General features: G+C 41.9%; 1 protein-coding gene across 5 annotated transcripts in view; it reads left to right on the forward strand.

Moving 5' to 3' along the window:
- The first annotated feature begins 4,296 nt into the window (after positions 1 to 4,296).
- The window catches only part of LOC124263684 (calcyphosin-like protein), a 31,038-nt gene continuing 21,776 nt past the window's right edge, over positions 4,297 to 13,558 (forward strand). For all 5 annotated transcript variants that reach the window (XR_006894909.1, XR_006894910.1, XM_046698340.1 and 2 more), the window contains exons 1-4: positions 4,297 to 4,428; positions 4,588 to 4,725; positions 6,037 to 6,220; positions 6,773 to 6,979. Coding sequence is in view for 3 of the 5 variants with exons in the window: in XM_046698340.1 (XP_046554296.1) it covers positions 4,589 to 4,725; positions 6,037 to 6,220; positions 6,773 to 6,979 (528 nt within the window). In the remaining 2 variants the exon portion in view is untranslated. The remainder of the gene's footprint in view (positions 4,429 to 4,587; positions 4,726 to 6,036; positions 6,221 to 6,772; positions 6,980 to 13,558) is intronic.

Below are 13,558 nucleotides of genomic sequence, written 5' to 3' on the forward strand. Positions count from 1 at the left end.
CCAGATATGCTTAAAAACTATAGACCGGTGTCGAACTTATCATTCCTCTCAAAGATAATAGAACACTATCGACCGCAGAAACCTCCTTAAGTGTGAGAGTCAGATTGGGATAAAAGATTCTGCTTTGCAGTGGTTTGACTCCTACCTCAGTGATAGAAGCCAGGCAGTGTCCATCGATGGATACACCTCATAAATCAAACAAGTTAGTGTGTGGAGTTCCACAAGGCTCGGTGTTGGGCCCTGTCCTGTTCACACTTTATACTAAGACCCTTGGCAACATCATTGACAATCACGGACTCCATCGACACTTTTACGCAGACGATTCTCAGCTTTCAAGAGTTCAAGCCACAAATATCTTCAGGAATTGCTGCAAACTTCAGGATGTCACTCTGCTATGAGGATATCAAGAAATGGACGACAGCCAATAAGCTCAAACTCAACGATGATAAAACTGAAGCACTTCTGATTGGCCCCCCTTCCAGACGGGAACAGACTAAACTGAAAACGCTTACATTTGGTTCCTCATCTATCGCAGTTATTCATTCTGCAAAAACCCTGGGCGTCGTACTGGACTCTGAGTTGACGATGGAAATCCACACAAACCACCTCTCAAAACTGTGCTATCTTCACATCAGAAACATCAGCTCTATCCGGAAATACATCACTACTCAGTCTGCCGCAACATTAGCAGTGTCACTAATACTTTACCGACTCGATTACTGCAACAGCCTCATTGCCGGTGCACCAAAAACTGTCACATCTAACCTTCAGAGAATCCAAAACACAATAGCCTGAATTGTCTCACTAACACGCAGATACGATCACAAAACGTGCGTTCTGAAGAACCTACATTGGTTACCAGTGGAATACAGACTGAAGTTCAAAGTCCTCTGTCTGACTTATCAGTGCGTCTCTGGCACAGCTCCAGGATACCTCCGTGACATGATTGAGGTTTACCATCCCTCCAGGACTCTCAGATCCTCAAACCAGAACCTCCTCACAGTTCCTAATGCCAAGACTGCTCGCTATGGACAGAGAAGCTTTTCATACAGCGCAGCTGTAGAGTGGAACAAACCCCAGTACATGTGAAATACTCACCATCTCTTCAGTAATTCCATAGAACACTAAACACCTTTCTGTTTCAACAAGCTTTCTGTGCCTGAACTCTAAACTGTGTACATCCATACTTTGTATTTAGTTTTATTCCTGTGCGCTCAGAGCATGCTCATGCATGGAATACAGCGCTATATAAATACACTTATTATTAGAATATGTGGGTAACTATTATTTTGGTTACAATTTCTCTGTAATGCATTGATGGCCTTTCCAAAGCTAAAACAGTAGCGAGAAAAGGCAAAGTAGTATTTACCTTCTGCAAACGCGCGTGAAGGTGCGAGTTTGAATTGGTCTTCTGGAATCCATGCTTGTCGTAAGAGGCGACTCATGGGATCGGGTGGTCATCCTTGCTGACAGTCTTCAAGCACTCCACAGCAATACACACCCTCTTACAGCGAATACAGCACGTTCCCTATGTTGAGTGTAACATTCTCCTGTAGGCTTGTCATGGGTATATGTGTGAATGCTCGTCTGTGTAACTCGAGTGAGTGAGTGAGGTTGATTTTACGCCACTGTTGACAATATTCCAGCAATATCACGGCGGAGGACACCAGAAATTAGCTACACACACTGTGCCCATGGGGATTGTGTATGGGAGGCTGATTGTCTGGTCCAGGGTCCATTATATACGGACCGCTTCCATGTGGCTGGAGGAAGCAGCAACATTGCTGAGTGAGGCGTTAACGCCAAACAAAGAATACCTTCTGCGCATGCACAAAATGGAATGAGTGCCTCCATATCTGAAAATGTTCACTATGCATCGACGGTCAATAATTGACATTATGTGCAAACGTTTATGCTTTTATAATTAAATACACAATTTATCTCCTTAGCCGCCCCACTAATTGGATGAATTTAATGGTGATTTGTACGTCCGCCATTTTCACAACCATCAATACCTGTCAGCGATTTTAATACTTCTTTAATCTCACATCATTCACTGCTGCAGGCGTTAATCCTTCGGATGTTAATTGATAAACTTGTGTCTTTGTGAACACAGTTCAGTTGTTATCTTATTGCTGACAAACATAGTTGATTGGCTGTCCCACTTGGACACCGAGGGCAGAGGAGTTGCCAACACAGCATTGTGTCGTCACCATTAATAACCGTTTGTGTCAACTGACAAAGCGGATAACAACTGTTTGGAGTTGTGTCCTTTTTTTCTTTCTGATGTGTATCTACCGAGGGAAATAATCTCTGGGTTTCAGAGTGGGGAATTAATTCGCGTGATACAGCAGAATTCCACCGAACAGCTGTTTTCTTTCAATTCTTTTACAACGTGGACTGAAAGGTGCCAACAAGATATTCGTGTTAGCAGTAACACGGGGGTACGCGTGGTTTTATATGGCGTCCGCCGTTTTATTCTACTCACATCACGATGCCTCCCCCGTTAACGCTGGAGCAAAAACTTTTAAATACTGAGCAGTAGCCCTGAAATAACTTTCCTATAACTAAAGTTCACCCTCCTCCCGTTACAAATTTCCCTGTAATGGTTTAATTGATTATGATGCTTGACAGTCGTACGTGGGAACGCAACCGGTCACAAAAGAGTGAGTAGAGCCTTTATACCATTATTCAAGCAATATCACTGCGGGGTGCACCATGTTGGGAATCGAACCCGGGTCTTCGGGGTGACGAGCCAGCCCTTTAACTACTAGCCTACCCTACCGCCCCTTTTCAGAAACGAGACAATATATGGTGTAATTTTTTTATTTGAAGATTTTGAATGCACGTGACCAAATAGACATAATGGACTCCTTTGACTCGGAAACCAAATAAACAAATACCCATAATTGAATATTAGTTTGACATTAGTTAACCTTGTATTTTGGATGGTTCTTTATTTTTTAGTTGGAGCTTTACGAACATTGTTTTACGCAGACCCCCCCAAGTGTGAGCGCTTCTACTTATTGAAATTTGCACAGGTGCGCTAGGACTTAGTTATTTCTTACCTTACGTGTGATAACAAATTGAATATTGTAGGTCCAGGTAGATGTACATTCTGTATAGCCTTGAGCATGCACCTCTGTGGATGGAACCCAGCGCAATATAAATAGACATTATTATTATTATTATTATAGGGCCTAATACGTACAGAAGCGGAGGCTCTCCAGTGGAAAGATCAAACAAAGGGAATCAATGTGCCTTTGAAAATTAACATAGACAACATAAATTTACTGTACATAGAATAAATGTGCAGAAGTGAATGGATTCACCGTAAACGCTACTCCTGTCCACAATAAAAAAAAACAAGATCAAAATAAATTTCATGTTAGAGAGTTACGCGATCCTTATTCAATATTACTCTAATGCTTGACTGTGGAGACAATAAATCGTAGCTGTGTTTAGATAGATAGATAGATACCCAGATAGATAGATATACACTTCCCTGAGCTGGGGTACAGATACCATGGGGCGGTACCCGTAAAGATCCAGGTTTGCCAGTGATATATAGGTATATAGATATATGGGTTTCTTCGTGTGTGTTTCTTTTTTTAAATACAGATTACAGATTACCATAATGATACAGAAGCGCGATGGAAGATATTCCTTTCTAATGAATATCTTGAGTGTTCGTAGAGAAATCTACCATATAATTATCAGTTATTCGTGACTAGACCCATGTCGACTGGTATGAATGTACGATGTGTGATACATACACATTGATGTGTGATACATACACATTGATAAGAATTTCGGTCCATTCCGCTGTTTTCACTCATATTTATCCCGTCTGGCATGTACATTTTTTATCAATGTCATTGATGTAAAGATACATATACATGTACTTTATAGGCGATCGTGTATTCTAAAGGTTGAAATAACACTGCGGCTAATTCATACGCAAATACATACCGATCTTTTTCAAAAACGGTGTACCCGCGTTTGGGTCATATACATAGGACATATTTAAAACGTCTTGATAGCCAAACGAGAAAATACGCATTAAACTTTGTTTCTCCGAGTTATTCATTCATGTCCATGCGCGCACCTGCCAGGGGTCATTAGTATAGTGTATTGTTGAAGTGACCCTGTATAGTCAGTTTATAAAACGACAGGACTAAAACAACTCCTTGTAAGTAGCTGGATTAACCAGTTTAATTGTGGTCAATACAATTAGTTCAATATGCTATAATTAAGACATTGTTTGATTAAGCCGATAATCTGTTCCATTTAACGCAATAACTGCTCCCTGTCTCCGTAGCAACAGGCAAAATATAGGTCTCCTGTAACCCAGTCAATTTTCACTCGGCAAGGCAACGTACAATCGTTCAGGAAATTGTTGCAAATACATCGACATTTAAATTGCAGGTGAGTAATTATACTTTGTTCTTCCCAGCCTGGTCTGTGTTTACTTTCAGCAAGCGGTTGTTTCATGTTTTGGTCGGTCAGCATGCAGGGTATGGTATGTTATGAGGTATAGGCCTGCGCGAACATTGTCATGAAAACATTGTCCATCTTCTTGTACAGAATGGCGGCTACACAGAGGACCCAGAAAGAGATGGTGGACAAAGTTACACAACAACTGAAAACTGAGGAAGATCCCATGGTACGGTTACGTCTGGCCTGTTTATTGCGAGGATCGTCCGGGATCAAAGGTTTGGGCAGGTAAGATATTTGTGATACCTGTAGACATGTTGATATAAACATGCCCCAGCCTGCAGACACTCCGCCGCATGAGGGTTGACATTCTCTGTCATAAATGTTCATATGTGCTCGTGAAATTCTAATGTTGATAACCTATCATATGAAAACCAATATCAATGCTCATGTGGATTACAGAAAATAGATATATAGTGGCTACTGATGGAACATGTGTCTGATATTTCTATTTATAGCAGAGCTCCAGATAAGATTTAGCTCATGTGGGTACTGTACCCACTGGGTTTTCTTTTGAGTGGGTATTATGAATGTTGAGTGGGTATTTCATTTTCCGTTACCCACTGCTTTCAAATATGTGCGTATTTCAGTCATTTTACTCACCTAAGTATTATGTCATTAAGTAAGTTTACTAAGCAGGCATGTTCTGCCTTATGTCATACCTAATCAAAACCAACTTAAATATAATAGAAATGCTTTCATAAAAGATCACTCATCCTATACTGACAGTACAACACTTGTCCTATACTAACAGTACAACTTGATAGCAGTCGATGTCTTTTTCATTACGCAAGCGATTTTTATAAATATATTCCGTACGCATTTGTTTTAAACTTTTTGCGTATCTAACATTTTAAATGCGTAATTGGTATGCAACAATTATTTTTCAATGCGTAATTGGAAATTTTCTATGCGTATTTTACCCGGATACGCAGCTTATCTGCGCCTCTGTATAGTCAAGTTTATTTTTATGACATGTTTTTATAAGATATAAATACTGTATCTATTTGTGTTTCACTCATGGTTGTAGAAGAGTGCCAGGGTTATGGAACCGTTCATAATTTACAGCTAATGGAGTGTAGGTGTGATGATGATTTTTATGGAGAAGCATGTACAATATGTGAATAAAAAAACCAAAAACCCCACCACCCCCCCCAAAAAAAGTACAAAATAAGTGGGTTTCTCTTTACAATATTAAAATATTATGTTACTTACTATGTACATAAATTTTGGGTGGATGTTGTGGGGATTCACATTTTCACATTGTACATGCTTCTCCACAAATATCGTCCTCACCCCTGAAGCCATTAATTATCAACTTATGAACGGTCCCTCGTTACAGTTTTCTGAATCAACTAGTATTTAAAATAGTCTCCTTTACCTTATGGTAATCTCTGCTATATATCTTCCTGTAGAATACTGGCAATGTTCACAAAAGTGTTTTCTCTATAATAATACTTAAATATTGCATAATTATTAAAGCGCCTTTTTCATTTTGACTGCGAGGAGATGAAGTTATGCTGTTTTTTTATGTTACAGATGTTTTAAGATCATGGATGACGATGGTAATCGATCACTTGATTTCAAAGAGTTTAAGAAGGGTATCCATGACTACGGCATTAGTGCAGAGATGAGTACTGAGGATATTCAGGAAGCTTTCAACAAGTGCGACAAGGATGGTAGTGGCACTCTGGACTTTGATGAGTTTCTTGTACAACTCAGGGTAAGACGAAGCAGTTAGTTTATTCAATTTGTGTAACTATTTCCTTGACATTTTGTTATTATGCTCTTTGAAACCTTTGATGTGAACCCGTTGCCGAAACATGAGTCCGAGAACAGTATTTTTCAATAACATTGCAGTAAATAGTTTATAATTATAATTCTGTTGATAATATATGGTCATTTGAAAGGTAATAAGTGTTTTCAGACATTGCATAGGTGGATCCAGGGTCTTTGCAGGGGTGCGCACCCCACCTTTTGTCCTGAAAAGTTTATTAAATGACCAGCGAAAGCAGGTGAAAATGAAGTGTGTAGCCCCCTTTCTCAAAAAGCTGTTTCCACCCCTGCATTGTGAAAAGTGATAGATTTCATAGTTGAATCAAATGTTAGGTAGCCTCCTAAAATTATATATCATTTTGATGCGACTCCTGTCTGTCTGGGCACTATTGACGTCTTGGTCGGTTTTCCGTCCTACTCAGTTGAATGGGATAATACAGAGCAAATATTTCTTAAACGACCATCACATAGAATTAAAGATCTACTCCTTCTGTTTCAGCCTCCCATGAGCAAAGCCAGGAGGACATTAATAGAAAAAGCTTTTAAGAAGCTGGACAAGTCTGGTGATGGTGTCGTTACAGTAGAAGACCTGAAAGGGGTTTACAATGTCAAGAAACATCCCAAGTATCTCAATGGAGAGTGGACAGAGGACCAGTGCCTACGACAATTCCTGGACACATTTGACAGTCAGGACAAAGATGGAAAGGTAAGAAAATCAATGTGTCACTCACTTTCGTTTACAGCTAAACCCGTCAATCCCATATATAAACTACTGACTAGTATGTCCTGAGGTTTGTATGTTGCGAGTTTTGTTTAGTATTTTTTAAATGTGATGAATTAAACATCCTATCAAAAAAATATGAAGACAAAACATGTTTCATAGTTAAAACATGATGTATTACACTGTAACACATGATACATAACAGAAACTATTTTTCTGTGCATATTTCATATCTTTACTTAGTTGATGATTAACTGCTTGCACATTAACATTGCAATGTTAGCTAACATTCTAAAGCATTCCAGCATGTAAAGTGATGAAGTGTATGGAGCACAACAAGCTGAAATGTATTCTTCGCTCAGGCAAAACATGTAACTGGATACTGAAGCTTTGTGCCAAATAATATGTTTCAAATGGTTATTTCGTTTTTCCTTTTGGGGAGTTTTTAACTTACTGAAATCACACCAGTTCATCACTAAACTGTGGTATATCCCAGACATCACATGTAAATCCCGTGAAGGCATGTTGACAGTGTGTCACTGTGGTATCGCTGTCAGTAGGTGTCACTTGTGTCAGTGTTACACTTAGTTCAACTAAGGGAGATGCTGATATCCCTCCCTAAAGTGATTGCCCCAATAGTTCTCCTCATCTACATGAACATAGTGGACTTTCCCTGGCTTCTCACAGGCCACCATGACATGAACCCATGAAACTGTTGGAATTACACAAAGCTTCAACTCAGAATACCATACAAACAAATACATACATATGGCTTCTCAATTTTGATTGTGTACATACTTTGATATTTTTCAAAAATTTATATTTGTTTCTGCTTTAGCTGGTGCTTGCATGAGCATGATGGTCTCTGCTACCATAAAGCAATAATCTGCCACAATAATGTGGACAATTCAGTTTCAGCTTGCCATTGTGCTTCTCAACCTAACCTGCTGACCTCTTTTCACTGATGCTCTTTATTACAAGAGTTTGTTTTGTAGAATAATCCCCACTCACATGTGTGAGACTTGTTCCCGGTGTTATTAACACACAGAATATTGTACTGTAGCTCACTTGCCCAGTGACAATAATATTTCAGTTTACGACTTTTACTTGACAATCCAAATTGTGATTAACATGATAACTCCTGTTACTTCCCCATTAGTGTGCTCATCTGACAGAGACTGTCATGTCACTCATAACTAACCCTGACTGTCGGCACATGACCCTGTCATGTGTGACACTGACTGTGGTGTTTGACCCTTTCATGTGTGACACTGTCATGTGTGACACTGACTGTGATGTGGGGGCGGTGGGGTAGCCTAATGGTTAAAGCGTTGGCTCGTCACGCCGAAGACCCGGGTTCGAATCCCCACATGGGCACAATGTGTGAAGCCCATTTCTGGTGTCCCCCGCCATGATGTTGATGGAATATTGCTAAAAGCGGCGTAAAACCAAACTCAGTCAGTCAGTCAGTCAGTCAGACTGTGATGTGTGACACTGACATGTGTGACACTGACTGTGGTGTTTCACCCTGTCATGTGTGACACTGACTGGTGTATGTGACCCTGTCATGTGTGACACTGACTGTGGTGTGTGTGACCCTGTCATGTGTGACATTGATTGTGGTGTGTGTGAACCTGTCATGTGTGACACTGACTGGTGTATGTGACCCTGTCATTTGTGACCCTGACTGTGGTGTGTGACCCTGACTGGTGTATGTGACCCTGACTGAGGTGTATGTGACCCTGACTGTGGTGTGACCCTGACTGTAGTATGTGTGACCCTGTCATGTGTGACCCTGACTGTGGTGTATGTGACCCTGACTGGTGTGTGTGACCCTGACTGTGGTGTGTGTGACCCTGTCATGTGTGACCCTGACTGTGGTGTATGTGACCCTGACTGTGGTGTGTGACCCTGACTGTGGTGTGTGTGACCCTGACTGTGGTGTGTGTGACCCTGACTGTGGTGTGTGACCCTGACTGGTGTGTGTGACCCTGTCATGTGTGACCCTGACTGTGGTGTGTGTGACCCTGTCATGTGTGACCCTGACTGTGGTGTATGTGACCCTGACAGTGGTGTGTGACCCTGACTGTGGTGTGTGTGACCCTGTCATGTGTGACCCTGACTGGTGTATGTGACCCTGTCATTTGTGACCCTGACTGTGGTGTGTGACCCTGACTGTGGTGTATGTGACCCTGACAGTGGTGTGTGACCCTGACTGTGGTGTGTGTGAACCTGTCATGTGTGACACTGACTGGTGTATGTGACCCTGTCATTTGTGACCCTGACTGTGGTGTGTGACCCTGACTGTGGTGTATGTGACCCTGACTGAGGTGTATGTGACCCTGACTGTGGTGTGACCCTGACTAGTGTGTGTGACCCTGTTATGTGTGACCCTGACTGTTGTGTATGTGACCCTGACTGGTGTGTGTGACCCTGACTGTGGTGTGTGTGACCCTGTCATGTGTGACCCTGACTGTGGTGTGTGTGACCCTGTCATGTGTGACCCTGACTGTGGTGTGTGACCCTGACTGTGGTGTGTGTGACCCTGACTGTGGTGTGTGACCCTGACTGTGGTGTGTGTGACCCTGACTGTGGTGTGTGACCCTGACTGTGGTGTGTGACCCTGACTGTGGTGTATGTGACCCTGATTGTGGTGTGTGACCCTGATTGGGTGTGTGACCCTGTCATGTGTGACCCTGACTGTGGTGTGTGTGACCCTGTCATGTGTGACCCTGACTGTGGTGTATGTGACCCTGACAGTGGTGTATGTGACCCTGACTGTGGTGTGTGTGACCCTGTCATGTGTGACCCTGACTGTGGTGTGTGACCCTGACTGTGGTGTATGTGACCTTGACAGTGGTGTGTGACCCTGACTGTGGTGTATGTGACCCTGACAGTGGTGTATGTGACCCTGACTGTGGTGTGTGTGACCCTGTCATGTGTGACCCTGACTGTGGTGTGTGTGACCCTGTCATGTGTGACCCTGACTGGTGTGTGACGCTGACTGTGGTGTGTGACCCTGACTGTGGTGTGTGTGACCCTGACTGTCATAGGAAGTCAGTTCTTTCTACCACCAGCCTCTTCATACATAGTATGCCTTAAAACCTAATGACTAATAAGATGCCAGTTTTGTGTGGTGAGTAGCCAGCTGGATGGGAAGACCCCCATGCTGATATTCTGTACAATCTCTGCATGCTTTGCTTGCTGCGCAATATGAGGCAGATATTTGGCTGTCTCTGTAACTGTACTCTGACAGGTGTAGTGCTCAAGATCCAGTCACTTACTCTGTCATCTCAACTGGCAGTGTTCTTTCTTGTATATATATATTATAACTTGGAGGAGGCTCGTGGAATTGAAATTATAGTGCAGCTGTGTATTTAACTGTGATATTAACTCCAGATCACAACTGAAGAGTTTGAAGCCTACTATGCTGGTGTAAGTGCCTACATAGACAGTGATGCATACTTCGATCTCATGATGAGAACTGCATGGAAACTGTGAAAACTCGTAGTAAGTTGTATTGTACTGGGAGAAATTGTTGTGTTGAAGGAACTCTTCTGACAGGATGTTGGATATTTCAGTTATAATGAATGGCATTGTTATGGAAATGAAGATTAAAGGCAGGCATGTTTGTAAAGCACTTACATAAATGCTGATAACTGGTCTACTGTAAGGAATGCATGTTTGCTGTCATTAATAGAATGGGAAGATATATTGATATATTGAGATATATTTGAGCAAGTAAGCAAGTTTTGTCTATTGCTTTTGAAAATGAAATGAATAGTTTATGGAATATTATTTGTATTCTTGACATTTTTGTAACTTGTACAGTTAACTGTGAGCGGTATACTGCAACATTTCAGTTGAGGTTCTGGTAGACGTGGACAGAAGTCAGTTTAATGTGTTCCTCACACCGAGCATGCCCGGACTAACATGGACTAACAGTCTTCACATGTACTAAACAATAAAAAATAACTAATAAGTATACAAAATGAAATATCGTCTTCTGGTGTTGTGTATACAAACATGCATGAAGCCAGTTTTGCAACTCTACGGATACTGTATTACGGCCAGTTACTATGTCAGTAACAGACTCATTGAAATACATGTGCACTTGCAATCATCCCGACGTCGACGTGGTCTCTACACTTGGAAAGGTAGATAACTGTTGACAACTTGGTGTCATGAATGTGTGAAATGAAGGGATGTAGTGTCATTAGTTAAGCATCTTCCTGTCTCACTGTATGGAGATAAATGTGTTTTGTTGACCTTGTCAGTGGTACTACACTATTACCCTGAAGTTTCTGATCTAGATGTCTTGTCGTTACTTTAAGTAAGGCTGCAGTTGTATTTCTTTGATATGGTGAAGGTTGGTCTTGTCAAAATCATGTTCCTTCAACAATTCACATGTTTTCATCTGAAGTGTGTCAGTGCAGACGTTCCAATGGAACTTAGGAGGGAGACAATCATTTAGCATGCAGTTAGCTTCGGATCTTCCTCATGACTGCACTGGCTTGGTGACCTGTGAGAAGCCAGGGAAAGGTCACCGATCTTCATGTAGTTGATGTGAACAACTGGAGGAATGTCAGCATCTCTCGTAGGTTCCCCATGGGTTCAAGTATACATAGTATCCCATACTGAAACACTGTCCTACAGGAGTCGTAGCACTAAGATTGCTTTGTGGAACAGGACCCTGAACCACAAAGCAATGTTGGTCGACAGCCTAAACTGTTATAGTGTGTATCATGGTCTGGACTACAGGGTATTGGTCGACAGCCTAAACTGTTATAGTGTGTATCATGGTCTGGACTACAGGGTATTGGTCGACAGCCTAAACTGTTATAGTGTGTATCATGGTCTGGACTACAGGGTATTGGTCGACAGCCTAAACTGTTATAGTGTGTATCATGGTCTGGACTACAGGGTATTGGTCGACAGCCTAAACTGTTATAGTGTGTATCATGGTCTGGACTACAGGGCATTGGTCGACAGCCTAAACTGTTATAGTGTGTATCATGGTCTGGACTACAGGGTATTATTGGTCGACAGCCTAAACTGTTATAGTGTGTATCATGGTCTGGACTACAGGGTATTGGTTGACAGCCCTAAACTGTTATAGTGTGTATCATGGTCTGAACTACAGGGTATTGGTTGACAGCCTAAACTGTTATAGTGTGTATCATGGTCTGGACTACAGGGTATTGGTTGACAGCCTAAACTGTTATAGTGTGTATCATGGTCTGGACTACAGGGTATTGGTTGACAGCCTAAACTGTTATAGTGTGTATCATGGTCTGGACTACAGGGTATTGGTTGACAGCCTAAACTGTTATAGTGTGTATCATGGTCTGGACTACAGGGTATTGGTCGACAGCCTAAACTGTTATAGTGTGTATCATGGTCTGGACTACAGGGTATTGGTTGACAGCTTAAACTGTTATAGTGTGTATCATGGTCTGAACTACATGGTATTGGTTGACAGCCTAAACTGTTATAGTGTGTATCATGGTCTGGACTAAAGGGTATTGGTTGACAGCCTAAACTGTTATAGTGTGTATCATGGTCTGGACTACAGGGTATTGGTCGACAGCCTAAACTGTTATAGTGTGTATCATGGTCTGGACTACATGGTATTGGTTGACAGCTTAAAGGTCCTAGTGTGTATCATGGTCTGGACTACAGGGTAATGGTTGACAGCTTAAAGGTTCTAGTGTGTATCATGGTCTGGAGTACAAGGTACTGGTTGACAGCTTGAAGGTTCTATTGTGTATCATGGTCTGAACTACAGGGTATTGATTGACAGCCTGAAGGTTCTAGTGTGTATCATGGTCTGAACTACAAGGTATTGGTTGACAGCTTGAAGGTTCTAGTGTGTATCATGGTCTGGACTTCTGGGTATTGGTTGACAGCCTGAAGGTTCTACTGTGTATGATGTCTGGACTACAGGGTATTGGTCGACAGCCTAAACTGTTATAGTGTGTATCATGGTCTGGACTACAGGGTATTGGTTGACAGCTTAAACTGTTATAGTGTGTATCATGGTCTGGACTACATGGTATTGGTTGACAGCCTAAACTGTTATAGTGTGTATCATGGTCTGGACTACAGGGTATTGGTTGACAGCCTAAACTGTTATAGTGTGTATCATGGTCTGGACTACAGGGTATTGGTCGACAGCCTAAACTGTTATAGTGTGTATCATGGTCTGGACTACATGGTATTGGTTGACAGCTTAAAGGTCTTAGTGTGTATCATGGTCTGGACTACAGGGTAATGGTTGACAGCTTAAAGGTTCTAGTGTGTATCATGGTCTGGAGTACAAGGTACTGGTTGACAGCTTGAAGGTTCTATTGTGTATCATGGTCTGAACTACAGGGTATTGATTGACAGCCTGAAGGTTCTAGTGTGTATCATGGTCTGAACTACAAGGTATTGGTTGACAGCTTGAAGGTTCTAGTGTGTATCATGGTCTGGACTTCTGGGTATTGGTTGACAGCCTGAAGGTTCTACTGTGTATGATGTCTGGACTACAGGGTATTGATTGACAGCCTGAAGGTTCTAGTG

Source organism: Haliotis rubra, unplaced genomic scaffold, assembly GCF_003918875.1.
Source record: "Haliotis rubra isolate DU_JTF1 unplaced genomic scaffold, ASM391887v1 Scf894, whole genome shotgun sequence".
Classification (NCBI taxonomy): domain Eukaryota; kingdom Metazoa; phylum Mollusca; class Gastropoda; order Lepetellida; family Haliotidae; genus Haliotis; species Haliotis rubra.